General features: G+C 46.8%; 1 protein-coding gene across 7 annotated transcripts in view; it reads right to left on the minus strand.

Annotated features, from left to right (window-relative positions):
• The window catches only part of FLNB (filamin B), a 160,223-nt gene that overhangs the window by 25,944 nt on the left and 106,790 nt on the right, over positions 1-27,489 (minus strand). For 4 of the 7 annotated variants that reach the window (XM_077128879.1, XM_077128875.1, XM_077128874.1 and 1 more), the window contains 15 exons: positions 24,687-24,804; positions 22,095-22,357; positions 19,763-20,360; positions 18,908-19,081; positions 17,978-18,140; positions 17,226-17,386; positions 13,087-13,254; positions 11,896-11,988; positions 10,939-11,062; positions 9,727-9,883; positions 8,555-8,744; positions 6,578-6,825; positions 3,822-3,893; positions 3,004-3,106; positions 2,214-2,354 (listed from right to left, as the gene is read on the minus strand). In XM_077128879.1, the coding sequence (XP_076984994.1) occupies positions 2,214-2,354; positions 3,004-3,106; positions 3,822-3,893; positions 6,578-6,825; positions 8,555-8,744; positions 9,727-9,883; positions 10,939-11,062; positions 11,896-11,988; positions 13,087-13,254; positions 17,226-17,386; positions 17,978-18,140; positions 18,908-19,081; positions 19,763-20,360; positions 22,095-22,357; positions 24,687-24,804 (2,773 nt within the window). The remainder of the gene's footprint in view (positions 1-2,213; positions 2,355-3,003; positions 3,107-3,821; positions 3,894-6,577; positions 6,826-8,554; positions 8,745-9,726; positions 9,884-10,938; positions 11,063-11,895; positions 11,989-13,086; positions 13,255-17,225; positions 17,387-17,977; positions 18,141-18,907; positions 19,082-19,762; positions 20,361-22,094; positions 22,358-24,686; positions 24,805-27,489) is intronic. The other 3 variants (XM_077128877.1, XM_077128876.1, XM_077128878.1) reach the window with 3 other exon arrangements.

Below are 27,489 nucleotides of genomic sequence, written 5' to 3' on the forward strand. Positions count from 1 at the left end.
TGAATTGCTGAGTGTATGTGTTGGGAATGTTTGTTTCTTGTAATTTTTTTTAATTAATAAAAAATAAAAAAAAATAAAAAAAATAAGATAAAGGAGAGGGTGGCGGAGCTCACTGTCCTAGGATACCGGAGGGCTCTATTCAATCACTACACAAGAAAAACAATCTCCAAGTCAACTCCAGATGAAGGAGGAGGAACCCAAAAGGGAATCCAGCTAAACTTAATCAAGAAGGAAGAAACATCTGCATCGACTGGAAAACTGACCCACTCACACTCCTAGAGGGAGTGAGATGGGAAAGGCATTTTTGGACGGCAACTTGCCTGCACATTTCAAAAGCTCAGGCCCATGACCCAGGGATTCCACCGCTAGGAATCTACGCCACAGAAGTGGCCCCCATCCCAGCCCTGCTTTCAGCCCAACACAAGGGCTTTCATTTCCATCAAGTTCAGATGCAAAATAGGGAAACACCCGAGTATACAACAACAGGGGGGCAGGTGAAACAAACATAGGCCTATTCATGCAACCATTAAAAGGAATGAGGTAGATCTGTATGTACTAACTTGGGAGATTATCCATAATGTGTTATATTAAAAAGAAAAGAAAAAAGCAAGCTGCTAAATAATACTAACACCATGTGCCATTCCTTTAAAAACGGAGCAAGATGAAATTGTGTGCATGGTTATAAATGCGGAGAGAAACATCTGAAAAGATGCACACTCAAACGAGCAGTGGAAATGGAAGGGGAATGCGGGAATGACCCTTTTTATTCTCTATATACCTGTATTTTTAGAATATTTAAATAGAAGCAGATGATAAATTGTTGTTTTAAACAAATATTATATATACAAACATAAACTAAAGCAAACTTCAAACTAGAGGGAATATTTGCAAGACGTACCACAAAGGGTTAATTGGCGAAATTTAAACATTTACTATTTAAATATTAATATTTAGGCACTGTTGTGACAAAGGCTGGTAACCAAATGGAAAAATGAGCCAAGAATACGTTCAATGCACAGAAAAAGAAATGCAAACGGAACTTAAACCTATGGAAAACTGCTCAATCTCATTCACAAAAGAAATACAAATAAAGCAACGCTCAGATACTATTTTCCAACTATCAGACTGGCAAAGATCCAAACACTTGATAACATATTCCTTCGGCAAATGTGCAGAAAAACAGGTAGTCTCCTACAGTGCTGGTGGGTGTGTGAACTGGAACCATCCTGATGAGAACAATTTGGCAAGATCTATCAAAACTATAAAAGCCTGCATCCTGCGACCCAGCAGTTCCTCCTCTGGGAAATAAATCTCCCAGGTAGACCTCTGCAAGCCTGAAATGAGGTACATGGAAGGGCTTCACTGTGGCATGACTAGAAACAGCAAAAGATGGGAAGGACTAAATGTGTCCAATAGACCCTGGTTAACCATCCAGATGGTGGATGGCCACGAAGTTGCTCTCTCGTCTGGGCATGGAAAGCTCTCCATGACATACTGTTAGGTAAAAAGAGCACAAGTAGAGTACGCCACTATTCATGTTAAAAAGGTGGACGGGTGGTGTTAAAAATTTGTACTCCTATTTGCGTTCCTATTCCTAAAGATACTCTGAAATCAAACAGAAAAAAAATTAACAGGCAGGTTTATTTTTAAGCCATATGAATGCGTCTCCTACTCAATACATCAAATTAAAAAATAAAGAGATATTTAAACAATTTGTTAAAAAAACAAGAATAACACTCTGCTGGCTTTCCTCAAGGGCAGTTTGCCAATAAGGCAGAGAAAGAAACTGTCCTCTTTCCTCCCAGTTACCTTCACAACCTCCTCTACCCACTCTGGACTCCCGCCCCGAGCCCCCATGCCACATAAGAGTTCTGCAGGCCAGGCTGGAAAGTCCCTAATTCTGCCTTCCATTTTTCTCCCGGCGCACCCTTTGGCCGCACTGAGCTTAGTGACAAAGACAAACAAAACCCTAAAGGGCCTGCACTGTGACCCAGGAGACTGAGCTGCAGCATCCCTTCTGGAAATTGCTGGATCTACAGGGCTCACAGGCTGTTTCGTTTCACAGGAACGTCAACACTGCTTTCCCAAACCCACCACCGAGAACCGTTTCCACACAGCGGCCAATCTGAATGTCTGCAAACCTCCCAGATCTTTGGGGCCCTGAATCCTGGAATCCTGCTGGGCTTGTGGCAGAGCCACTGAGCTCAACTCACCAGGGATGTGGCTGCCCATGTATTTGATGTGCATTTCATGGAGTCCAACCTCGGTGGGGGCATAGCGGACAGTGACCGTGCCATCCTTGTTGTCCACAATCTCGGGGGTGGCCGTCTTCCCAGAAGGCATGTGCACCTCTCCTGATGAGCACAAGGACACAGGGCAACGAGCCCATCAGTGATTTTTCCCAGGGAAGCTGAGCTCAAAGTACAGGCTATCTTCAAAATAAAGGCTTTCAAACCCAAGAACACTCATTGTTGCCTAAAATGTCCAAATCGTACCGTGGGAAAATATTTGCTTTTATTTCTATTCTCTTTGTCTTCAACAAAATATGGCAAGCAACTCACAAGCAAAGGGTTTTCTATGAATGAGGAACTGGAAGCTCAAACAGAATTTGGGAAACCATGAAACCAGTGGGATTACTAGAGTCAACTCAAAGAGAAGCAGGCATTAAAAAAGAGGCTGGAGAGAGAAAGCAACTCTTGTGTAGGAGACCTTGGTACCAAGGTGATTTTCAACTGTGAAAAGTTGGAGAATAAGAAAGACAGAGTAAAAAAAGGGGGAACAGAAACTTGATAGCCGAGAGGAGTCATAATCTTGAGGAAATCACAAACACATTCGAAAATGTGATGCGCTGCCTTTTAAGAGAAATACACCACACACAACATTCTGCAATCTCAGGATTCACGGAACCCCTGTCTGGTGGGCAGGTGGAACCACCTCTCGGGACCGTTCTGGAGTGCTGGGGCAAGTAAGCGAGAACAAGATGGCCCTCATGACCATGCTTACCGGTAATTTCTCCTTTCCTGACAGCGAATGGAATGACGAGGTCAAAAGGCTTAAATCCTAGGCCATTCATGTCACTCACTGGGACATAGGCCTCTTCGGTGACCTAAAAACAGGAAGCAGCGATCACTGGGTAAAGCAATATAAGAGAACAGGCTGGTGCAGCGATGGAGCAGAGCAGCTGATAATTTTGCAAGCCGGTCAAGCCAGGATTTGGGGACGTGGCTGCCCAGGAACGACAGGCTTTGTCTTAACTGGCCCCAGGCCTGAGGCAGATCCTGAAGAATTTGAGAAGTTGTGCTGACCAATTGCTAGAAGTCACCTGGCTTGTAAAATCCCCAGCAGCGCCCACAGGCAAATGGAAAAGTGAGAGACAGCTATGTCTGTGAGTCCCAGAAGGCTCCACCTGGAAAGGTTTAGTTGCTTGTGGCCTGGAAAAAAGGTGCGTTTTAAGTGGCAGAGAGTAGCACAGCAGTTGGCTTTTTTCCCTGAACAGAAACCAAATGTGCAAGTGGCGGCTTTGAGAGTCAGCAGGAGGGCTGAAGACAGCTGTCCATCTTTCCCTTTAAACGCAGAGACAAACTGCACCGAGCGTGAACATGGACATGACGGCTGGTGATTCATGGAGCGTGTACGATGACAAGGAGGTGGGTGACATCACAGAGAAAGCAGGAATCTTTGGCATGGGCTGATCAGTGGAGGAGAAACGAGTGACCAGGACACCCAGAGGGCCCAAGCAATGCCCAGAAGCAGGCCGCAGCTTTTCTGAAATGAAGGCTGAGTAAACACAGAAATGCAAAAGGGATAAAACAAAAGTGTACCCAGGGCCTGAATCCAGGGGGACCTGCATTTATCGGTGCCTCTTCCACAGCAGTGACTTCCCCATCTGTGGCCTGGTTGGTGGCAAATGGAGAGGAGTTGGAAATCACATTGGAGGGATATATTGCTACTCAGTAGATTCTACAACCTGAGAGCCACTTTCTCCCCATCTGCTTCATCTGTACGATAATGAGCCACTTGCTCTCAAAGGAGCTCACATTCTTACTACCCTTTCGTAGAGCAAGTCGCTGTCCTCTCTTCAAATGTCAAATCCATATGCCACTTGAACCCCCAAACTCACGTTTAGGAAGCAGTCCTACAGAAATGCTGGCAGGAGAGTGTCCAGCTAAATGATAAGAACGATGGGCTTTACTGGTGCCACTGCTTGTGATGGTGAAAAATGGAAGCACCCTAAATGTCCATCCCCCGGGTTAAAGGGGACCATGGTAAATCTGCCCACTGCATCCCTACGCAGCTGGTCAGCAGTTCTGTGTTATGAATGAACACGGAAGGGAATCTGTGGCACGCTGAGGAAAGGAAGAGAGGTGCAAAACGATATGGACATTGTGAGCCCATAAACAAAACGGGTGTTTGTTGCGTAAGTAGAGAAAAATGAACACTGGTCCTCTCTGCAGCATGGAATTTGGAAAGGGATCTCTTTTTTTCTTGGTTAATGACTAAATGGTTAGTGTTTTAAAATTTTTTATATATTGACAAAATATGAAATCTTCACTTCCTGCTCCTACTCTGATGTTCTGGTCCAGCGACCCTCTGTTCCCAACAACCCTCTCCTGCCGAGGAAGGCAGGACTGGAAAAGCCCCCCAGGAGGAAAGGCTGTGCGCCCATGGGGGCCCTTTCTTTCTTGTGTATTTTGGCATCTACAGAGAGGGGGCTTCACTTACAAAGGCAGCTTTGTGAGCTTCTACCTTTGGGAACAGCCCTGTCCCCTGCTTCCAGGACCCTCCCAGATTGGGCTGCACAGGGATCCATCAGCCAGGAGGAGAATTTTTTAATTTAATGCCTAAGCTGTGACCTTTCATCAAGACTTTTCAAAGTTGGAAGCAGATAAGCTCCTAGGGTGGTGACGTCATGGGCCATGTCTGGGTGCTGTATTTAACCGAATCAGACTGCCGGGCCTCCTTGGCACAGCTGCTATGAATACAGGGCTGGGTGTTCAGGTCCGTGGACCCCAAGCCTGCAGAGGAAGGTAGGGAGCTGCCCCGCTGATGTCAAAGGATGAGGCTGGAGAAAGCCTGGAATAGGAAAATGAGGGCCCAAACCAGGTACCAGGGGTGAGCAATACGTTCCGTCTGCAACAGGGGTGAGGGCAGTGTGTACCCAGAGTGCCCCTGCTCTGTGAGTACTGCAGGGCCTAGCTTCCTAATGGTTTTGGTGGCCTCCTCTTCATGCCTCTTGCCTGCCTATTAAAATGACCCTTGCTATCTTCACACTCGGTCCCACCCAATGTCGTGTCATCTTCCCTGCTGCACCAGTGGTCCAGCCCATGACTCTGTCCCGTCGCCGCCCTTTCACCTGCCTAATTCTAACTAACCAGGTCAAACCCACCACAAGCAAAAGACAGATCCTTAGAACTGCAACCAGGACCCTTCTCTGTAAATAAGAAGGACGTCAATTTTCTAGCTGCAGAAGAAAAAACATGAACAATGTCAAAAGCTGACAAGTGTTTACATATTTGAGACATAAAAGAACCCTCAGATCTCTGGCAAATGTATACAAATAAACAAATGTCTACAAAAGGAAAAAAAAGCTGAAACAGATTATAAATGGTTTGGAAGAGAGTCCCCAAGCTATGGAGTCTCCTTGCCCTTTTCCACTGCTGCACAAAGGGAAATCGTTTAGAAGGGGCTCTTGAGGCCGAGCATGGCGCAGGTCGTTAAGGCCTGCGAGTCATGTGGTCAAGTGCAGTCACTGCCCCGGGCAGCAAAGGATACGGGGGCGATGGAGGCGGCACTCCGGGGCTGTCAGAGTGGGCCCTCTGGGCGGGCTGGGGAGCTGCGCCCTGCTCCTGTGCCACAGGGAGTTACTTGGGCGATGCTGTCTTCCTTTGCAGAAGGGTCAACAATGCTAGATTTTTGAGGGTTATATAAGATAATGCACCTAGCCATGTCTAACTCCTTTCCTGGTTGAAGAAAATTAATAGTCAGAGGGAGATCTAAAGCTACTCAGAATTTGAAATTAAAGACCCTTGTCATTCTCCATCGCAGTCTTTTGGTTAATAGACTCTTACTCCAGATGTTCCTTGTCTCAAAAGACAAGTATTTCCCTCTTATGCAAATTTTGCATCTTTCCAAAACAAACTAGAGGGCCCTAAGTCCTGGGATGTCAGTGTCAAGTCCTTGGACAAAACAGCACAAGGAACCTCTCTCTTCCAGCCACGGAAAAGGGAAGGAGGAGCAGGGAAGGACTAACAAAAGAGGATAAAAAATTGTAACTTTTACATGTAAACATTTTTGGAAAAGTTCATTTTTCTGGATGGGGTTAGGCAGGGACACTGCCTGAGTTCCTTAACATGATGGATTCCTTGGTGGCCAATAAGAGTCCCTATTGACCCATAGAGCCAAAGGTCTCTGGGTTTCCAAAGATTAGTCTAGGGCTCTACAAGGTCACAAAGGCTGAAAAACTTTTTCCCCCGAGGGAAAAAAGTGGAATGGGATGTCCTGGGCAGGGCTCCATAAAATGGCAGCTGGCGGTGCTCCCGCGAACAGCAGCGTGCTCTGGGGTAGGTCTTTGCCTTACCATGACAGTGAAGGGGCTGTTAGGAATATCGACCCCACCGAAGCGCACGTAGATCACATAGGTGCCTGGCTTGGCGGCCGTGTAGAAGATGTCGTAGGTGCCGTCCTCATTCTCAATCACATCGGCCTCCGCCTCAGTGCCGTCTGGAGTCAGAACCGTGCAGGTCACTTTGCCCTTCCCGGCGGTCTTGGCATCGACCACAAAGCCCACTTCCTCACCCGTTTTCACGGTGGAGGCGATTCCAGGACCTGGAGAGGAACAGGTTCAGAAGAAGGGAATGGAAGCATCAGCCATGGGCATTCATGCAGGAGGCCCAAGAACAAATCACACTCATCCGCAGCACATCTGTAAGGTTAGAGCCTCATTTGCCCCCACACAGGGGGATGTCCCAAAGACAACTGGGGGAGGTGCTGCTCAAGCTGTATCTCCAAACTCTGAGCGCTGGCCAAATTAGACCTGTTCCATCAGCCAGAGTGTGGGGTTAAAGGTCAACTTTCATCAGCAAGCACACACGGGGTCTTTTCTACGCTCTGGGGCCTCAGAGCCCGGCAGGAGGATGGACGCAGGCACCGAGAATGACGGTGCAACCTGCCATGGAAATGCCAGGGAGGACCAAGTTACAGAAGAAATGCTCAAGCATTCTTCAGAGGATGCCCTGCAGCACATCTTTGAAAAGGCTCTAAGAATTTATATCCTGCAGTTGTTACATTGACAGGGGGCCTCCTGAGAAAAGGGGAGGATGGCTGAATTCTAAAGGGCGGGCACTCATCGTGAGGGGAGACGTACAACACATCCCCAAACAAGGACCAGTCTCTCCTTCTTTCTTTCTCTCTGACTCGTGGCATCCCCCTCACATAGGAGTCACATGGCAGCAGGGAGTGCAGAAAAGTGTGAACCAAAAGCACAATGGCAAAAATAAGCAATGCATGTAGGAACAAGAGCCAGAGAATAGAAGGTAGGAGGGGAGCCGGTCTGCGGAAGGCCTTGAATGATGGACCAAGATATGTGGCCTACAAGAGCCCCCAGGCTGAGCAGAGACACAACGGGGTCCAGCCTGAGCTGGGGGAGGGTCCTGCCTGGCTGAAAAGCGAGCAGAAAGTCCCTGTCCCAGATTAATACAACCTCTAGTTAGCAAAGACAGTCCAGTTTGTCACTGGCAGCAGCACAGACCTAGGAGGTAGCAGACTGGCCAGTTTCACAAAATTTCTCAATTTTTGAACCCAAAAAGGCCAAGTTGAGCAATTTGCAACTTCGCCCTGAAAGCTGAAAGATTTTCTCCATTCAGAAAAGGTTGAGTTATGAGAAGCAATGAACATATCCAGGGTGGCTCTATATTTAGCTTTCTCATTAAAAAAAAAAAAAAAAAAAGCAAATCTGCTCCATTTCAGAGATGGGGATTTTGGTTTTGAAATCTGTTGAAGCAGCATCAAAGGACTTAAAAGAGCTGTTTTTTTTAGAAATTGGAGTACCTATAGTTATGTCTTAGAAATTGAAGGAGCTGTGATGCTCAAATAGTCATGGAAAAATCCAGAGAGGCCTACACAAAAGTTCCTAGTATGGAAGAAAAACCCTGATCTTTCATTGTTTCTCTAATGATGACCTAAAATACTCTTGAAAAAATCCTGAACTACACCTTCTACTCATGACAGGAAGAAACTTGCTGCTTTTCATAGGCCTCACCATCGTAGCTGAGATCTCAACAAAGAATCCACTGCAAAGGTAACACCATGACAGTTACTGCGCCAGACACTGTGCTAAGTGTTTTTTATGCCTGACCTTACCTGATCTTTGTAATAACCCTAAGAAACCATCTCTGATCCTCACAAGAGCTTCTGAAATCTGAATGTTCCCAAAAAAGATCTTTAACCTAAGTCTGACTGAAGCTCAAAGCGGCTGAACAACTTGCCCAGATCACACAGCTATTACATGGCAGACTCCAAAGCCCTGACTCCTGAACTGAGGCTACTCTGCACTCACCTGTGGCCAGGCACTTGCTGGCATCACCCGTCTGTGTGGCCCGGATGCGGTAAGGAGAAAACGGGATGTCATCCCCGCCGTAGGTGACCCCGATTGAATAGCGTCCAGTCTTATCAGGGATGTAGGTGACGGTGTACGTGCCATCTTTATTGTCGTGGACAATGGCTCTTTTTGGTTTTCCCTCTTGGTCCTGTGGATCATAGAGAAATGCTATTTAGGGGGTTGTAGAAACAACCCTCTAAATAGGGAGATGTAGAAACCATTCACAGAAAACCTTAATACATTTTGCTCATTAACTAAGAGACAAAGTTAATGGATTAAAATAATTTTTTTTGGTAGGAGAAATGGTAACAGATTCTTTAACACAGTAATGGCCATAGTCAATCCTTAGTAACTTTTCTATCAAGTGAATGAATACATAGTGTTTTTGCTCAAAATCCACTGAAATACAGGAGGTACATAGCAGAAGTTCCTGTTCACACACCACAACATCCACTTTTCCTTTCTTTAGTAACAGGATCCTAATTCTTAGCTAGATGCATTGGTCCCGGAGCATGAGACCCCATTGCCAAGCATCACTTGTCACTAAGTATGGCCCCATGATTTGTGAGTAATTCTCACTAATGAGATAGAAGTGAAAAACTTCTGAGGGACTTTTGGCAGGGAAGCTTAAGGGTGTTGACTGAGCTGAGAGGACCCCCTTTTTCCCTTCTGCCATCCTTCCTCCTTATGACCCGCCATGCCAACAGCCTCTTGGTCCATGAGACTTCAAGGACAAAAGCCACATGCTAGGACAGAGGAGTAAGAGGCGGCATCTGATTCCTCGATGGACCATGAGTCACCTGGATAGCAGAGAAAGAATGACCCCATGTGTTTAAGTCATTCTCTTATTCTGGAGTTTACTGTGAACTTAGACCTAACCGAACCAACAGATAATTCGAAACATTTAAAAATAAAAACACAGGAACAGAAAGCAAAATACATGAAATTCATCAAAATTAGGTGCTTGGAGCTAGACCTTCAGGCCTCTTCGGTGAGCTTCTTTGATGGAAAATTCTAACAAACACTTGCATCAAGTCAGAAATTGATTATTAAAACCCTTGTTCTTATCCCTGGCCAGAAACTTAGGGTCTATCAATGAGGTCCCACACCAGCAAACAGCTCAAAGTTACCGTTATCTGAACAGCGAGGAGGCCTTCTCCAGCATCTCTGGCATCGATGGCGAACTCCACAGGCAGACTGGCAGGCACGCCGTAGGAACTGAGGCCAGGGCCGCTGGCGGTCACTTTGCTGGCATCATACATGGGAAGGACCTTGACCTTAAAAGGACTTGGCAGACACACACAAAGGCAGGTCAGCATGGACACATGTCCAGCTACATCAGACCTCTCTTACACAAGGGAGCTGAGGCCATAAGGGGGCTTTCTCCAGCAGACAAGACAACACATTTATTCAAGTGCCTTGGGTCCAGCAAATATTTACAACCATGAGGAAGCAACCATCAATTGACAAACGGGCTTTGTGCCAAGTGCATTCTGTGGGATACAAACAGTTGGGGAGAAAAGGGCTCCCAAATTAGTCTGGGGAACATGGGGTCAAACATATTTAACCCACTTCTGTATTACTAGGACAATGGTCACCAAAACGGAAAGAGAATTTTTAAATATTTTTCTCATCTTTTATTTTCTACTTCTAGTATGCTTTATGACGTAAATTATTTTTTAGTAAAGTAATAAACAAATGTAATTTATAAACTATATTTTAACATAGCTAGGGCTATATGTATATATCTATATGAAATGTGTACCTTAGGGGTGTGGGTGAAACTTCTCCTTAAGGAGAATGATCAAAACCATTTGGAAGTTGTTCTGCTACATGACGAGCACTAGATGATGAGCTTAGGCAGCATTTCTCTTATTAATATGAACAAGGTGCAATGTTTCTACCGAACACCTTCTGGGAATGCTTTCATCAACCAAATCCTCAAGTTATGAGGTAAAAACCTTTGCCCTTACCAGAAAGCTAGTTGCAGGATCACCAAAAACAAGTCTCTGGTCATACATTCCTCATTTTTTAAAAAACCCCCCAAACTCTCTTAACTTCAGTTTGCCTTTCAATTTAAGAAGGCTGCAAGGGATGAGCAGGTGGGGGTGTGCACAGAGAGAGTGGGAACCACACACACCCAGGCTGCTGTGTCCTAACACCTGTGCAGAGCACACAGGTTCTTGGTGATACTTGCTGATTGGATGGATGGATGGATGGATGGATGGATGGATGGATGGATGGATGGATGGATGGATGGTTGGGTACTAAAAACAGTGCTTGCCCGAGGGTGTGGGTTTGAGGCTGGTGTGGACAACCTTCCCCAAGTATCAGGAGCTTACCTGCGAGGGATCTCTTCATCAGCATATTTGACTGAGATCATGTAAGGCCCCTCCTGCGATGGGGTATAGGTCACTGTGTGTGTGCCATCCCCATTGTCCACCACGTTCACTGGCTCCACCAGGCCTGAGGACAGAGACAAGAGCTCTGAAGACCTGCCTGGCCACCTCTTCACTCCAGTCAGGGCTGATTTTAAAATGGGATCACATTCATTCCCAAGCACTACTGGTCTCCACTGATAAGCAACATGAAGGCAAGCAGGCCATAATCACAGGCCTAAGGAATCATAGTGAAACAAGATCCTCAGTGCATGGCTGCAGAAATGACCCCAAAAGGCAACTTTAGTTTTTTGTTGACTAAAGGACACTCGGTCTGCCCTACAGCATAATTAAGGAAAGTGCCTGTCACTTGCTACTGAAAGGCAGATGGTGAAGATAAATGTTACAGACATGCTATGTCCTTTTAAGCTCATTAGGCATGCTTGGGATTTGGCACCTTGATTCCATAGCTGAAAAAGGGCCCAAGAGTCAAGAATACTGAAGAGCAAAATTTAACCAATGGGCTGGTCAGTCAAGACTTCTGGCCACTTTTCAGCCAAGACCACTGCAGAGTGAACATGCCAGGTGTAGGTGCAGGGCAACAGAAGGTTTCAATCTCATGGGAGGGAGGGGGCGTGGGGGGACCTACACTGTGACACCTGTCGTGGGTGGGGGGTATCATTAGAGATTATGTTAAAATACAATCAATGCATGCATTGGGCTAGTAGATTCCAGATCCCAGTTCTGAATATGAGTCAAGGATGGGTCAACCGTAGGATAGGTTAATCAAAGCATAGCATACTCATTAAGTATAATACTGATTAAGCAAAGCAGATGAAGCAAGTCCAAGCTACTTTTAGAGGCAGCAAGAAGCATTCAGGTTACATGATTTAAAGCAGCAGCCAATAGGAAAATGCAAACCTGTCTCCATAAAGTCACCCTTCGGGTCACCTTTACAGAATTCTGAAATGGCTTTCAAGGGGACGTGCCATGATTGGGAGTCCATCTCATCAGCTAAAATTAAAAGGCTGTTACTTGAGAGTCTTCCATGACAGAGACAGAGACCTAGTAAAGTGTTTCTCTCTTTCTCTCTCTCACATTCTCTCTCTCTCTCTCTCTCTCTCTCTCTCTCTCTCTCATCACACACACACACACACGGGTCTTGGAGCCTGGTGATTTTGCAGAATCAGACTGTAGCCCCACAATCTTATTTCCCCCAAACCACTACTGCCCTGAGGCTCAGAAGGCATAGCCTTCTGCTGAACCTCATTAGGAGAAGGTTCTTCAAAGAAGGAAGCCCCCACTTGCCACTCTACTGTAGAGTCAAGCACACATCATTGGAGAAAAAAAAATCCAGATTATTTAAGAAATAAGGCAGAGTATCTAATATGGGAGAGAATGGCCCATTTTAAATGCTGGAAGAAATATGGTTGCTTATGAAAAAATGTAAGTTTCAATACATTTCTGGGCTTTGGCCCAAACTAGCCTGTTCTCCTTACCAAACCCAAATTCTGTTGCCAACAGGGTAGGCCAAACTGCCAACACAGCCAATTTCTCAAAAGACGCTCTCGCTCTGGGGGCTGAAACAATGACAGCTGTCTGCCACATAGGCTGAGCGCCTGTCATATGCAGTGAGTCTGGGTATGTTCCCCAAGAACACCAAGCTACCCTAAAGAGAGTTACTACCCCAATGCCACCACCCATTCAAATCCAGCCCCTGATACCTCCAGTCATCCCACAAATGCTGAAACACAGGGAAACAGTTGGGACAGTATTGTATATATGACATTATTATATATATGATAAATGATATTATTATTATTTTTGATACATGAACACTTGTGTCATCTAGATATTTTTTAAAAATTAAATTAAAAAAGAAGTTTAGGTCTATATAACTGAAAGCGAGAGAACAGATCACTGGAGAAATAACGTCTCTGCCTGCTTTCATGAAGGAACTTTTACTTTTTAGGTAGAATTCGGAGCAACAAAGTATTTTAAGAAATTTAATTTTAAGTTCAAGACCAAAATCAAAAGCCAAGTACCCATTCTGGGTCATGGCTGCTCCACCTGGGCAGGTGAGTATCAGCACAAGGCTGGATGCATACTCACCCCGTGGGCCCAGGACCCTCACTTCCAGGGGCGCCAAGCCAGCCTTGCTGCTGTCCACCGTGAAGGACTGCTGGATGCGGGCTCGGACCCCTGAGCCCACCCCAGTGCCGGCGATCTTGACCTTGCTGGGGTCCACGACATCCTTCACAGGAACCCTGAAGGGGCTGCCTGGAAAAGAGGACGCGAGATTCTGAGCTCAGCCTACCCAGCGGCCAGAGTCTTGCTTTGACCATGCCCAGAATTGCCCCGTCACTCCAGGAGGACCTTGATCATTGGCTTCAGTCAGCTCCTTCTGCCTTGCTGCTCATGCATTCAAAGTGTCTACTCACTTTCTACAATCCCCATAGAGCACCTACTATGTGTAGACATTGTGCCAGGTGTTCCAGCAACCCATAATCCACAGAAAGAAGCCGTATAACACATGTTGGTAGATGCACAAGGCCCAACCAACCTGGTCTTCAGACGACCAGAGAGAGCTTCCCAGAACATCTAAGCTTAGAGAGGGGTGTGAGCAGATCACACCCAAGGGAAGCAGATAGAGAGGTGGATCAGGTAGAGCTCAGCATGTGCAAAGGCCTGGAGTGAGGAGAAGACAGGCTGTTGAAGGAACTAAAATGGGAAGCTGAGTGGTAGAAGGAAGGGGCAGAAAGTACTAGAAGATTATAGGCAGGCTCAATCTCAACTCCTCCCTCCCAGCAATGGCTCATAAGTGCCTCATGAAATCCTTCCACACACACTGGACCTTTCTGATTCCCTGGATGCTGAATAAAGTCCCGCTTTCTCCCTATAGCATAAACAATGGTTCCACTGTATGGCTGATCCCATAGGACACTGGGAGCCTCTGACTCTCTGAAGGTGCCAGTTTTAAAGACCACTGAAATGGTCTTTAAATGGTGGAGAATGCAAAGAGATCAAGATTTGCAAGAGAAGCACTAACTAGAGAAACAAGGGCTAGTCCAGGAACCCTTATGGAATTCTTCCAAGGAGGGGAACCAAATGAGATCTCCCCAAAGGTGAACCAGAAACAGGAGTCCAGTGTCCCCAGCACCTTGCCTCAGACTGCCAAGTCCATTGCCAAGGGACTAAATGCACCTCCTCCTGCACACAGCATTAAAGCCTCTTATTCTTCGATGAACTCTGGCAAAGTTAATGACATGTTAAAGAAACAGGTCTCTCTGCTCTGCATCCTGGAAAATCTATACCTTTTAGAATCAGGAATAGCTGATAACAAAGACCACATGATAAACTAAGACCATGGCTTTCTAATGACAGCTGGGCTTCAGAGTGGTCAATAGCATCCAGTTTTCCAGCTAAATGAAATAAATGGTAGAATCTGACAAAGACAAGCACTGCTCTCCATTCTGGTTTAGTGAACCAAAAGAGTGACGGTGAGGATGTCAACAGATGATGGTAACGGACTACCTCTAAGGCTAATATATAAGTCAGTCATCACTGGAAGTTGTCTGAGCTTAACATGAGGGCAGCCAAGAACCAACAAGCAAAGGTAAGAAAAGTTAGGTACAAGATAGTAGGCACCAAGATATTCTGCCATTTCCCTGTTCCATGCCCTGTGCAGACATCATCAATCGACCACAGGCAGCCTTTTTCCTGATGTGCTCTGAATCCCGGTCAACCTAGTGGACTACAGCTGGAAATCAATACAGCATTATAGGTAAGACAAGACACCTTATTAAAAGTAACCCCACTAGACTCAGCATCAAGGGATTGAGAAACCCTTCTTGACCAAAAGGGGAAGAGAGAAGTGAGACAAAATAAAGTGTCAATGGCTGAGAGATTTCAAACAGAGTGAAGAGGTTATCCTGGAAGTTATTCTTACGCATTGTATAGATATCCCCTTTTTAGTTAAGGTATATTGGAGAGGCTGGAGGGAACTGCCTGAAAATGTAGAGCTGTGTTCCAGTAGCCATGTTTCTTGAAGATGATTGTATAATGATATAGCTTTCACAATGTGACTGTGTGACTGTGAAAACCTTGTATCTGATGTTCCTTTTATCTTCGGTATGGACAGATGAGTAAAACATATGGATTAAAAATAATTAAATAATGGGGGGAGCAAATGTTAAAATAAATTTAGTAGATTGAAATGCTAGTGATCAATTGAATGGAGTGATAAGGGGTATAGAAAAAAATAGGGGAAACAAAGTCTAAAATATATTGGGTAGATGGAAATACTAGCAATCAATGAGAGGGAGGGGTAAGGGGTATGATATGTATGAGTTTTTTTCTTTTTATTTCTTTTTCTGAATTGATGCAAATATTCAAAGAAATGATCATGGTGATGAATATACAACTATGCGATGACATTGTGAATTATTAATTATATACCAAGAATGATATGATCATATGGTAAAAATGTTCATGCTTGTATGTTATGTTTTTAAAAAAAATTTTTAAATTTAAAAATTAAAAAAAAAGTAACCCCACTACAGGTTTGTACCAGGCCAAGAAAAACTAAGCTAATATTTAACCACCTAGAAGTCCCATGAAAGCAAATCAGAGGCTAACAGATTGCTGAATGTTTCACAACACTATCTCATGTGTTAGCTATGAAGCTTGACACTAAGACAACCAACAAACACTTCACTAAATGCCTCTGCCTGGGAAAGTTCTAGGGTTCAGGAGAAGCTGGCAGTCTGCTCGGAGGAGCAACAGTCTGAAACATACAGAGGCACCATCTGCATCTGATGGGAAAACCCCAAACTGGTCTCTTTCTGTTGTTATGCTCGAAGATGGCCATTTACCTCAAGGTCGTAGGTCAGCCACAAGGGTCCAAACTCTCAACCTCTTCCACAGGGGAATTCCTAAGCTGACAGCATCCACCAGACTTTCCCAGAGTCAAAACAGCATTGCCTCCCCAACCAGGAGATGGTCATCAGCTCCACTGCTGCCTGCCTGGTCTAAGCTACCACATCATCTCTCCTCGGAACAGCCTTCAACTCTCTCCCATCCCAAGCACTGTAGGGTTGCACAACCCCAAATGGTACCCGTCATCTGTATTCTGTCACTGTGCCCTGCTGTCTCTCCTTGGAGCTGTTATCACAAGTTTTAGCTGGATAGACACCAGACAGTAAGCTCCCTGAAGGCAGGAGCTTTGTCCCTCTTGCCCATAGCTGAATTCCCCTAGACTAGTGTAGTGATTATAGGAATGTAAAATATATATAATGAATGTGCTACAAGGACACGTTTGAGGGAAAAACCTATCACCTGAAATGAATTAATTTGTAAATGAACATGTGAGTAGAAATCATTTGAGTTGAATGTCAATGCTTTCTGGTCAGTGTGAGAGAAAGAACGTGAGTGTGTGTGCACATGTGCATAGGCTAAGAGGGAGAGAATGGGCAGAACCAGCGCCTGGCCAGCGGACCCTCCTGCTTCCTGGGAGCCAATCCAGAACCCACCAGAGGGCTCCTCAGTCTGCTCCTTCCCTCCCGGACTGGGGCGCTGCTTTCCTTCTCACCACACCTGAGGCAATGGTCCTCAACGGGGACAATTCTGTCCCCCAGGGGACATCCGGCAATATCTGGAGACATTTTTGTCACAACCGGGTGGGTGGCTGCTACTGACTCATCTACCATGCCCAGGATAGCCCGCATAATGCAGAATTAACCTGCCCAAAAAGTCAATAGCGCTAAGGTCGATAAAACCCATTTTACATTGTGTGCAAAACATCATCAAATAGAAAAGCCATTAATATGATGTCTTTATCAGCCATCAGAATTGTCCACGGAGAACAAGAAAGGAAAACACATACCTAAATTGCATTAAGAACCAAACACAAAATAACATGGAGATTTTTAACTTTGCAAAGAACGAATCTTCCCTTAAGTGTGTTACGAACTCAATCCTCCAACATGGATACAATCATTTCCAGTCAGAACTCCAAGTCGGTGCTTTCTGCCATGTTTAAAAAAAAGAACCCTAACTTATTTCATGTGTCAATTGTTACTGGTCTTATGGGGAGTTGAAATATTCTTGGAGATGCAGTCCTCAGGAAAATTCTCCCTTTGCAGCTCTACAAATATCAGACTGTTTTTCATACTCAAAGAAACAAGCAAAATCAAACCCGCTTTCATGCAAAACCAATTATCCTTTGGGTTTTTCTTCGAGGTACAGCTTACCAGGGATGTGGGCTCCTCCATAGGTGATATTAACGTCATAATCCCCCGGAGCAAAAGGGATGTACTCAGCACTGCAGCTGCCGTCTTTGTTGTCCCTGCAGTTTATCTTTGACTCTGACGGTCCTTCAACAGTTATGCCAAGCCCACCAATCCCTGCTCCTCTGGAAAGTGTGGAAAAGAGAACAAAGTGGTACATGATTCATGCTAGTTCGCTTGGTGCCAAATTCATTTAAAATCCTCTTAGAAACAATGCTGTTTAGCTGACCCAATTCCACAATTGTGACATCTCACACAGGGAGTTTTTGTAAGAGTATAACTAAAAAAAAAACACAGCTTTGACCCCCATCCTTTCCCATGCTTATCCTTCATATGTTTTTCGCAACTAATTACATTGGCTAGGATTTCAAGTACAAAGTAGGTATGTGCCTCATGACCAATTCTAATGTTGCACTTAAATATGAGATGGGAAATATGTCTCTATATTATCAGGTTAAGGAATTTCTATGTAGTCCTGGTTTGCTAAGCAAGTCTATGACTATTAAATGCTTTTGGGCATCTTTTTAGCTGTACTTGCTCTTTCTCTGTAACATAAGTTTCTACAGAAGGAAAACCCATGCACATAATGGGAAAAAAAAATGCCTCTTACCCAAAGTCTCACATGTTGGGTATATCCATAAAACTTCCAAGTGGTTAGACTAGCTAGGGCTGCTCCTTCCGAGGAGTTAACACACAGACCCCAGAGCCTTGCCTACCTGGTAACCACAGTGAAGACATTGGGTTTGTTGGTAAAGGCCTCTTTCAAGCCAGGTCCGTGGGCTTGAACCCGAGATGGCTGGCAGCCTTCGGTGACAGCCACTTTGAAGGGACTGTTCGGGATGGGCACATCGTCATATGTCACCTCCACTATGTGGAGGCCTGGGAAAAACACAAACAGAAGCACATATTTGCACACAAACCACCTGCTTATGGGAAATGACACTACTCCAGGGTTGTATCTAGCATTCAAATCTGCATGCTATACTGCATTTTGAAAAGAACAGGCTAAAAACACAGTAATGTTGGTATGATCTGATTTAAAAAAAAAATACAAATGCTCTGTATTTTTCTATGCTGTCTGTCCACTTGGCACACAGGACCCCACAAAGGCAAATAGTATGTCAATATTCAAGTCAGTCCATCTCAAACACACGGTCCTGACTTGGGAAAATTCCATCCAGCCATCAACCAAAAGACAAAGGAAAACCCATGAAATAGAGAGACACGCATCTACAAGGAGAGATCAAAAATACCCATACCAGCACATTAATAGGGATTATTAGCCAGGTAATGGAACTCTATGGCACTTTTACTTTTGCTTATCCTTTTCTGTTGTAGCCATTTTTAAAAATATAATCCTTAATGTTCAGGAAAGAAATATAACAACAACAACAACAAAAAGTTTGCACAAAAGAGCAACATGCCATGCCATGACCCCATAGCCTGCTCGGATCAGGCTGAGGCAAAACCCTGGCCCCACAGTCACACCACAGGGACAGCAAGCCAGGCGCTGAGAAGGTAGGTGGCTCTGCTAGGGAGGAAGGTTTCAGCATTTCCTCACCACCTTGCTTGCGCCTCTGCTGAGAGACACGACCGCATGGGGCAGAGGCAGGGAGGAAACGGGTCACGAGGAGAGGGCAGCTCACCTTTCTCAAAGGGCGTGTACTCCACCTGGTAAGTGCCGTCGGCGTTGTCCCTGACGAAGCACTCGGTGGAGGCCCCCGAGGGGTTGGCAATGTGGGCCTTGATGTGGTCCCCCCCGACCTGGGTGAGGGGCCGTGAGTCGACTGTGAAGTCGGTGGTGGCTTCTCGAAACACATCTGCAGAGCAACCCCGCAGATAGGACATTGCAACATATCAGACACGGATGCAAATCCCAGAGCAAAAGTTTTCTTGGCTCATAAGAACACATTCAAGTCCAATTTCAGTGATGGCAGACAACTGCTCTGCCTGACTCTAAAGATCAGTAATATTGCACACACCCACACACCCACACACACTCACACACACGTGCGTGCAAAAAAGCCAGTGTAGTCTTGGCCAAGTGACAACACCACTTGTATGCTTCTTGGGACAAAGGTGGGGATCCAGGGCTCAGGATGGAAGTTTGACCTGCCCTGTGGTGTTAGCCAGCCCTGCATTTTAAGCTTTTTTCATTAATGTGCCAACAACTAAATATGTTGAGTTTCCACATAAAAGTCAAGATTTCTGGCTTCTCCTGAAGAATGGGAAAATCTGCTAACGATGCAGGGCCCCGAGCTCCACCGAGAAACAGGAAGCAGGGGCCCAGCCATGGCGCGACCTCTGAAATCACAGTGCCCACCACCACCCTCGGCTCCCGTCCCCTCCCCACGACGCCCTGCCCAGGGCCGCACGAGCATTTTCTTCTACCTGCCCAGCCCCTGCAGCACCTGCATTTGCAGCCCCTACTCTATGAGTTTCTGATGCTTCTCAAATCCCACGTTACTTTTCCAGTCTTCTTCTTTTCTGGAGAAACCCACCTTTTCCTTCTATTCCTGGCCCAAAGACTCTGACCCTGCTGGTGTCCACAGCGGGCTCCACCCGGATGCGGGCGGGGAAGCGTGGCACCAGCTCCCCGCCATACTTCATGGTGAGGGTGTACATGCCGGCCGCCAGGGGCACGTAGGTCACCGCGTACGTGCCATCCTTGTTATTCTGAATACGGACTTCAGCTTTGGCGCCCGAGTCCGACACGGCTTCTAGGCCCAGGGCCCCAGGGCCCGCTTCCGAGCAGTCAACGCTGAGCAGCCCAGCCTCACCCACTTTCCCGTGCTCGAGTCCAGGTCCCGATGCCACGACCTTGGAGGGGTCGAAGGGCATCTCGATGTCGGCTTTGAACGGAGAGCCGGGTATGTGGACCTCCTCAAAGAGGATGTTGACGAAGTACTCCCCGGGCTTCGTGGGGAGGTAGGAGACAGAGCAGGTCCCATCGCCGTTGTCTGAGCACTCGATTTTGGCCTCACAAGGACCCTCCACCGTCAGGCCCAAACCTCCAGTTCCGGCTCCTTTGGTGTCGATGGTGAATTCGGCAGGTTTGCCCACAACTCCACCTCGAAGCCCAGGCCCGTGGGCCTTCACCTGTTTGGAAAAAGAATAAAAAGTCAAATTCCGCCTGGCACTGGTTTCACTCCTCAGTCAGTGCCGCTTTCAACACCCAAGTCTGCAAGGACGTCTGTAATGAATGAATCATGCCCTCCACAAAGTCATCTCAGGTCGTGATTCCGGGTCCTAGAGAGAGGAACCCATCTGGAAATAGCATCTATGCAGATGTCGTTAGTTGAGGAGAGGCCAAACAAAATCAGGGTGGGCTTTGGCTCCAGTATGACTGGATCCTTATAAGCAGAGGAAATTTGGACCAAGTAGGAGGAGACAGCCAGGCAGGCAGAGAGACAGCCAGGTGATGGCGGTGGAGAGACAGAGTTACGTTGCTGGTGAGCTACCAACAGAACACTGCAGACTCTGGAGAAAGCATAATCCTACTGACATCTTGATTTTGGATTTGTAGACTCGAAAACTGTGAAACAATAATCTCTTGTTGACTAAGCCAGCCCATCAATGGCAAATTAAGACAAGTGCCAAACTGCATCTCAATACAGTGGTCCTTCTCCCTGGGATCTAATGTGTGTGGCACAGACACAGAATCACAGTAGAGAGGCATGGCCCTTGAAGTACGGGAGCAGGCACTGAGCTGGAACCCCCTCCGCAACTCTCCTTCCTACTGCCATGCCTCGCCTTTCTAAACTGTAGGGCTGGAGCAGGAGTCCTGGAGGCCAGTCCATCACTCACATGCGGCGTCCTGGGTTGAGTGCTCGCACAATGGCTCTCCTGGACCTCGCGGTGCTTGGCGTGCTGCAGGGCATGCAGGCTAGGCTGTGTGCTGGAAGCTGGGCTGAGGCCTCCACATTCATTATCTCACTACCCACTCTTCTTCCAGACTCGCTTTGACCCAGGTACCATTATTATGCCAACAAGTAAAGGAATGAAGGGGATGGGAAGGCCCTTGCCAAAGTCTCAGAGTCAGAAAGTGAGAGGAGCAGCAGGGGCATGACACAGCTGCCCAAGGGGCTGGGTTCTTACTCTTGACACTGAATCACAGGAGAGAGATCTACTGCAGGCCAAGGAGAACTGAATTCTAACACAAAGTAACTTTCAAAACGCCTTTACCACTCAAAAATATACTTGCACCCAATGTTCATAGCAGTCAGGCTATTACTGTTCACAACAGCCAGGTACCCCAGGAGTCCATGGACAGATGACTGGATAAAGAAAATGTGGTATGGAATACACATTATTCAGACATAGAAAAGAATAATGTTCTGATGCATGTGACAACATGGCTCAAACTTGAAAACATGATACTGAGTGAAAGATGCCAGACCCAAGAGGACAAATATTGTATGATCCCACTTATATAAAATTCTTCAAACAAGCAGGTTCATACAGACAGAAAGCAGACTACAGGTTGCCAAGGGACAGGGTGGGAGTGGGGCCTGGGGAGTTATTGTTTCATGGAGTAGTGAGTTTCAGTTTGGGGTGATGAAACGGTTTCAATAATGGATGATGGTAGCCCAACAGTGTGCATGTGATTAATGCTGTTCCCTGCACACTTAAAAATGGTTAAAGTGGCAAACTTTATGGTAAAAATGGTTAAAGTGGAGAACTTTATGGTATGTACGTGTTGTTACAAAAAAAAAAAAAAAAGGATCTCTGCAACGAAGGACCAGAAAAGGGCTATAGCGTTGTTTTACCAAAATGGGACACATTCTGCAACTAAAAAGAAAGCTTTGAGTCATCCCAGGTGTTGAGCCTGACCTTGCTGGGATCTGGCGGCAGAGAGGCCTCCACCGTGTAGGGGCTCCCGGGCATGGGGTGCCCGTCGTAGGTCACGTCCACAGCGTAGAGCCCCTCCTCCCGAGGGATGAACTTGGCAGTGCTGCTCTCCCGGCCAGCCAGGGGCGTCACCAGGCATGGCACCACCTTCCGCGAGGGGCTCAGGATGGTTACGTCCAGCTTCCCCTGACCTCCGGCCCCCCTGGTGTCGATGGCAAACTCCTGATCCTTTCCAACTTCAACTCCTAAAGAAGGGGAAGAAGCCAAAGAGATGAGGTGGTCCTTTTCAGCAGCAAGAAGAAAAGGTGATAGCAGGGAAATGGGTTCCTGGACACAGAGATTTTTTTCATAGTCTCTACAATGCAGAGGACAAAAAGCAAGATTAAATATGTATAACCAGCACAGCAGCCTCAATAACAACTGGAGCAAGAGCAATAATTACTCAACTGATTGATTAATGATATGGTATTAACAGTAGCATAGCACTGAATGAGGACCATATGCAAAGAGGGGGTAAGTGAATGCTTTCTGCACACCAGGCATGAGTGAGGTCCTGTGCAATCCACAAACCCCTTTAATTTTCACCAGAACCCTATGGTAGTTTTTATTATTAACCAAAGAATTTATGAAATGGGGAAACTGAGACTCTGAGAAATTAAATAACCTGTTCAGGGTTACACATTCAGCAAGCAGCAAAGCTGAAACTCAAACCTAAATTCACCTACCCCACAATTTGTTTTGCTAAGCAGTAAGTTATATTCTGACGCTGGCCTTTTTTCTTTGGTTATTTTTGGTGATAACTTTATAACAAAACAATCCCATAATCCAAAATTTTCTTTGCTAATTCTTGGCAGCAAATTCAATCCTATAGTCCCGTCTGCCCCCAAAGAAGGTAAAAGTCAGGAAGCTGGCAACACAGGGGTACCGAAGAAAGTTCTGAGAACGGACTCTGCACTGTAATGACTTTTGAAACATTCTGCAAATCTGGGCCACAGGAAACCCATGTGTTATATTTGACAAAAACAGGGAAAGGACTTTGAACAAAAACAAAAGCACTGGTAACACAGAGCCCTACGACAATCCAGAGAAATATTGACTCTGGGGCAATACAGTACCCGCCAAAACGAACACTCCTGAACCACAGGCAAGAAGTTTCAAAGCTCCATGTCCCAGAGGGAAAGAAGCTCTTACTAACAGGGGGAGTGCTTTGCCTGTTCTGGAGTTGAAACCCTCGGTGTATTGGAGAAAGGAGTGACAAGACCTTTCTTGGGCTGGATGGTGATGGTTCATATGCTCAGAGCTGGCTGGTCCCCAGGAACAAAAGCTGGCATCGAGCTCTTACTTCAGAGCCTCCTGAACTGGGAGCTGGTCTCGTGCACAACCCGGCATCTGGGTGCCAGGTTGAGTGAAGGCGCCCACACATGGCACCACCGATGCTGCAGAAACCTCGCTGGTGCATGCAAGAGCCTGCCCTGGGACCCCCTCAACCCCGTGGGGCCCTAAAACCACATGAGCACTCAGCAGCTACCCTGGCAGGGAGAGCTAATGTGGGAGTGATTGCCTAGATGCTCTCAGTTACAAAGGCAGGCTGAAGACAAACGGGTAAGACAGGATAACTTTAACACAAAACAAACATGCGCAAATGTTTCATATGAGTGAAGAGATGCAGAGGAAAGGTCTGGGAGGATGAAAGGATAGAAACTGAACTAATAACTTTGGTTAACCCTAGGGAGGAGCAGAAGTGATGACCGAAGTGGAATTTACTCAACTATATATTTTTTTAGATGAAAAATAGATTAATGCATGATGTATGATAAAAATTAATTTTACAAGCATGTGTTAAACTCTGAAGCTGATTGATGACTACACAAAGTATGCATAATATACTACTCTCTTTACTTTTGTATCTTTGAATTTTCCATAATTAAAAAAAAAAATAGAAAATGTTATTTTTAAATGAATGAAATGAGCTGGCAGTAGTAAAACACCGAATAAGCTAGAGGTATATTGGCATGGGGGGTGGAGCTGGGTGATTTTGGTTGTGGTTTCCACGTGGCAGGGAACTGACTTTTATGCTTGACTGTAGACTATAAATGTGGATTCAGTCGGCCAACACAGCTGGCACAGCAGAAACTCCCCAGAAAGCAAACGTGGCCCCACCTTTCTTTGTAATGGAAACTTCCCACTGTTTTGCCAGCAGGTTTCTGGGCACTGCCTATAAGCCAGGCCCTGAATTATTCTTTGAGACTTAGAGAAATTAAATAACCTGTTCAGGGTTACATATTTAGCAAGCAGCAAAGTTACTGCTTCATAATATTCCTGTGAGGGTGCCACTGACCAACGGCCCTCACCTGCCCCCACGTGCCCATACAAAGGAGAAAATGGGGATTACGTGGCAGGTGGGGCCACAGAGCTGTTCTGCAGCCTGGCCCTATTTGAATCAAGGTCCGCGTCCATCTGTACTATCTGTGAAGACACAATTTGCTTCTCCATGAATCTGCCCGCGAAGGATACCTAGCCTGAGCCCGTGTGAAGGTCTTCCGTCACCTGCCTCACCTCCAGTCACACACTTACTGTTTTCCAGCCCATTAATTTTTATCTTGTTCAGATCCAGAGGCGCAGCCACGCCCACGGTGAAGGGGCTCTTGGGGATGGGGTCTCCGCCGTACGTCACCAGGACCTGCATGCTGCCCTGGAATGAGAAGGGGACTTCAGTGAGGCTTCAGACACCTGGATGCTGACCTGGGGTTTAACCCCTGCCTTCCGGGGTCTTCCATTCTTTCCCAAAGATACAGGGTGCTTAACACTAACAGATTTAGAAAGCATTGAGATACATTTCAGTAAGCTTTTTGGCCATGTGGCAAAATGACAGAGAAATTAATAACACAAGAGCTGCTAATAATAACATAGAAGACTTAAGAGCACTTACTTGGCACTTACAGTGCCGAGTATTGGACTTCATGCATTTTCTCAATTCCATCTCAAAACTATCCTAAGCAGTTGCCCCCACCAGGAGAAGAAACTAAGGCCCAGAGAGGTGAAGTCACTTACCCTAGGTCACAGAGCTGCTAAGTGTAGAGCGAGGCTGCACACCCACAGCACCCAAATCTGAGTTTGGAACTGCTCTGCCATGCCACCCCTCCACCCAGCACACACCCAACCCCGGCCATGGGTAAAGCAGCTGGGGCTCGTGGTCTCTAATGGGACAGAATCATTTCTTCTGTCCCGGGAATCAATTTCAGACCACCAAGCTGTCAAGGGGATTGGTGAGCATTCTTCAACTTGAGCCCATCTGAGACCACAGTACAATGTCGGAACTTCCATGTTTACATCAAGGAAAGAAAAGTTGTAAGTGGGAAGGCAGAAAGTGCCCTTGGGCTTGGCGAACCTTTCCCGCTGGCAGTGGCATGGGCGGCCTGCGGGAATGCACGTGGGCCGCTGCTGCGTCCCCTGGCCAGTTGTGGCCCTGCTCGCTGTTTGCCTTCTCTTCCCACAGATGTCTGAGTCCCCTCCCGCCAGTTGTCTGAGTCCCCTCCCCCCAAACCCCAGGGCTTCATCTGTGTCGACTGTGGCAGTAGATTAAGGCCCTCACTTCCCACGTAAGAGGAAGGGAAAGAAGAAAGGAGGAGGGAGAGATGTTAAAAACCCCACTCTCCCTGCCCCAAGGATCCAGCAGGCTCATTGGAAATCAGCCCCTGCTAAAAACCACCACTGATCAAGTGCTGGAAGGATGTAGCTTTCGGCCTGTGTATATGGGCTCACATTCCTTTCGTAATAAAGGGGATAAGGGAAGTAGGGACAAGAACAAAATGGGCTGCATCAATGAAGGGGGAAGGATTGATTTTTCCAGGATATATTAGCACAGCACACAAAACCGAGGGGCCCCCTCCTCAAGGGTATAATATTTCATGGTAAAATGTACACAGGTCAGGTTCAACAGAGCTGAGAGCAAGGGATAGGAAAGGTCTCCCTCCACCTTGTAAGACTTCAGGCAGGCACTAATTTGTGACTTCAGCCACCACGGCTATTCCCAGCATGCAACTCTTCCTGAGCCTCAATTTGCCCACAGGCCCTTACCTGCTGGAAGGCCAGGCCACGAGGCACCCCTACCTACCACCACCCCCAACCCTATATTGGCTGGGCTAACTTTTCTGGCCCCTTTTCTGAAGTATTGGAGGAGAGAGGTGAAAAGCTTCTTCCAGTGAAGCCCACCCATCCCATAAAAGCAAATCTGTTCTCATTTCCAGCTCTAAAAAAATAAAACAAACAAAAAGTTCAGACAGGAAATTAAATGACTTAATGTAAGAAAGGAAGAAATCAGAGAGATTGACACCTACGATGCCTGGAACATACACAGGTTTCCTCTGGGGTCACCAGCTAAGCAACGGACCCTGCTTTTCCCCCAGTGGACTGCTACATGTGGGATGCCTGAGCAGAGGCTCCTGGAGCATTTCATGGGACTTCCTTGAGTGCAGGACAGTTTCATTCTTCTGCCTATGTGCATCGGAGACCTAAATCTTATTTGGCAAAATACACACACTCCAAGACCTGGCAGCTCAGGTGAGCATGGGAAAGAGAGAGCAACCCCCAGCCCCTCTCCTCTGGAGCCCACTGCAGAGCAGTCTCGGCCACCAGCCATGGCTGGTGTTTATCAACACTTCAGGCAGGGACTGTCATCCTGTGGGGCCAGTGAACTCATGGTTTTCCTAAAGACTCCACAGGAGGGTGCGGAGTTTCCCACTGCAAGCAGCTCCTGACTCAGCATGTTAACGGAGCTGCTGCCACCAACTTCCCACACAGCTCTGCTGGGCGGTAGGGGAAGGGGGCTGGAGGCAAGACACTGAAGTCACTTGAGGCCACCACCAAGGGTAGAGAAGGCAAAGCCCTCACGGAAATCGGTGGCGCATAGTTTCTCTTCCATAAAAACAAGTCTTTGCCTGACTTTTGGCCAGCCCAACAAGCCCACTCTTCCAAGGCAGAGAGAGCTCTGGCCATGGGCATCTTGGCTAGGGCAGGGCAAGAACTGACAGCGCCACCCAGCAGCCCCCCATCACTGTGCACTCCAGACAGGCAAGCACCTGCCTGTTGTCATTCAGGGACCTTGCAGGGAAGGGCAGGTGTCAGAGGGTGTGGCAGAAGCCAGCAACCAAGGGCTGGGCTCCAGAGGCGGGCTGAGCTGCGGCCTCCCACGTTGCACACAGTCCGCATTCCAAGGGGGAAGCGCACACCCGGGCCAGGACCCACCCACGCCTCTCCACTCACACCAGGCAGCTGCATTTCTGGGAAGTTGCAGCCTGTTATTCCCTAAAAACCACTGTGAGAAGGTGCGCCAGTTGGTGCTGTCTTTCCAAGCATGCTCCCTGCCTCCTCCTCCTCA

Source organism: Tamandua tetradactyla, chromosome 15 (assembly GCF_023851605.1).
Source record: "Tamandua tetradactyla isolate mTamTet1 chromosome 15, mTamTet1.pri, whole genome shotgun sequence".
Taxonomy (NCBI): domain Eukaryota; kingdom Metazoa; phylum Chordata; class Mammalia; order Pilosa; family Myrmecophagidae; genus Tamandua; species Tamandua tetradactyla.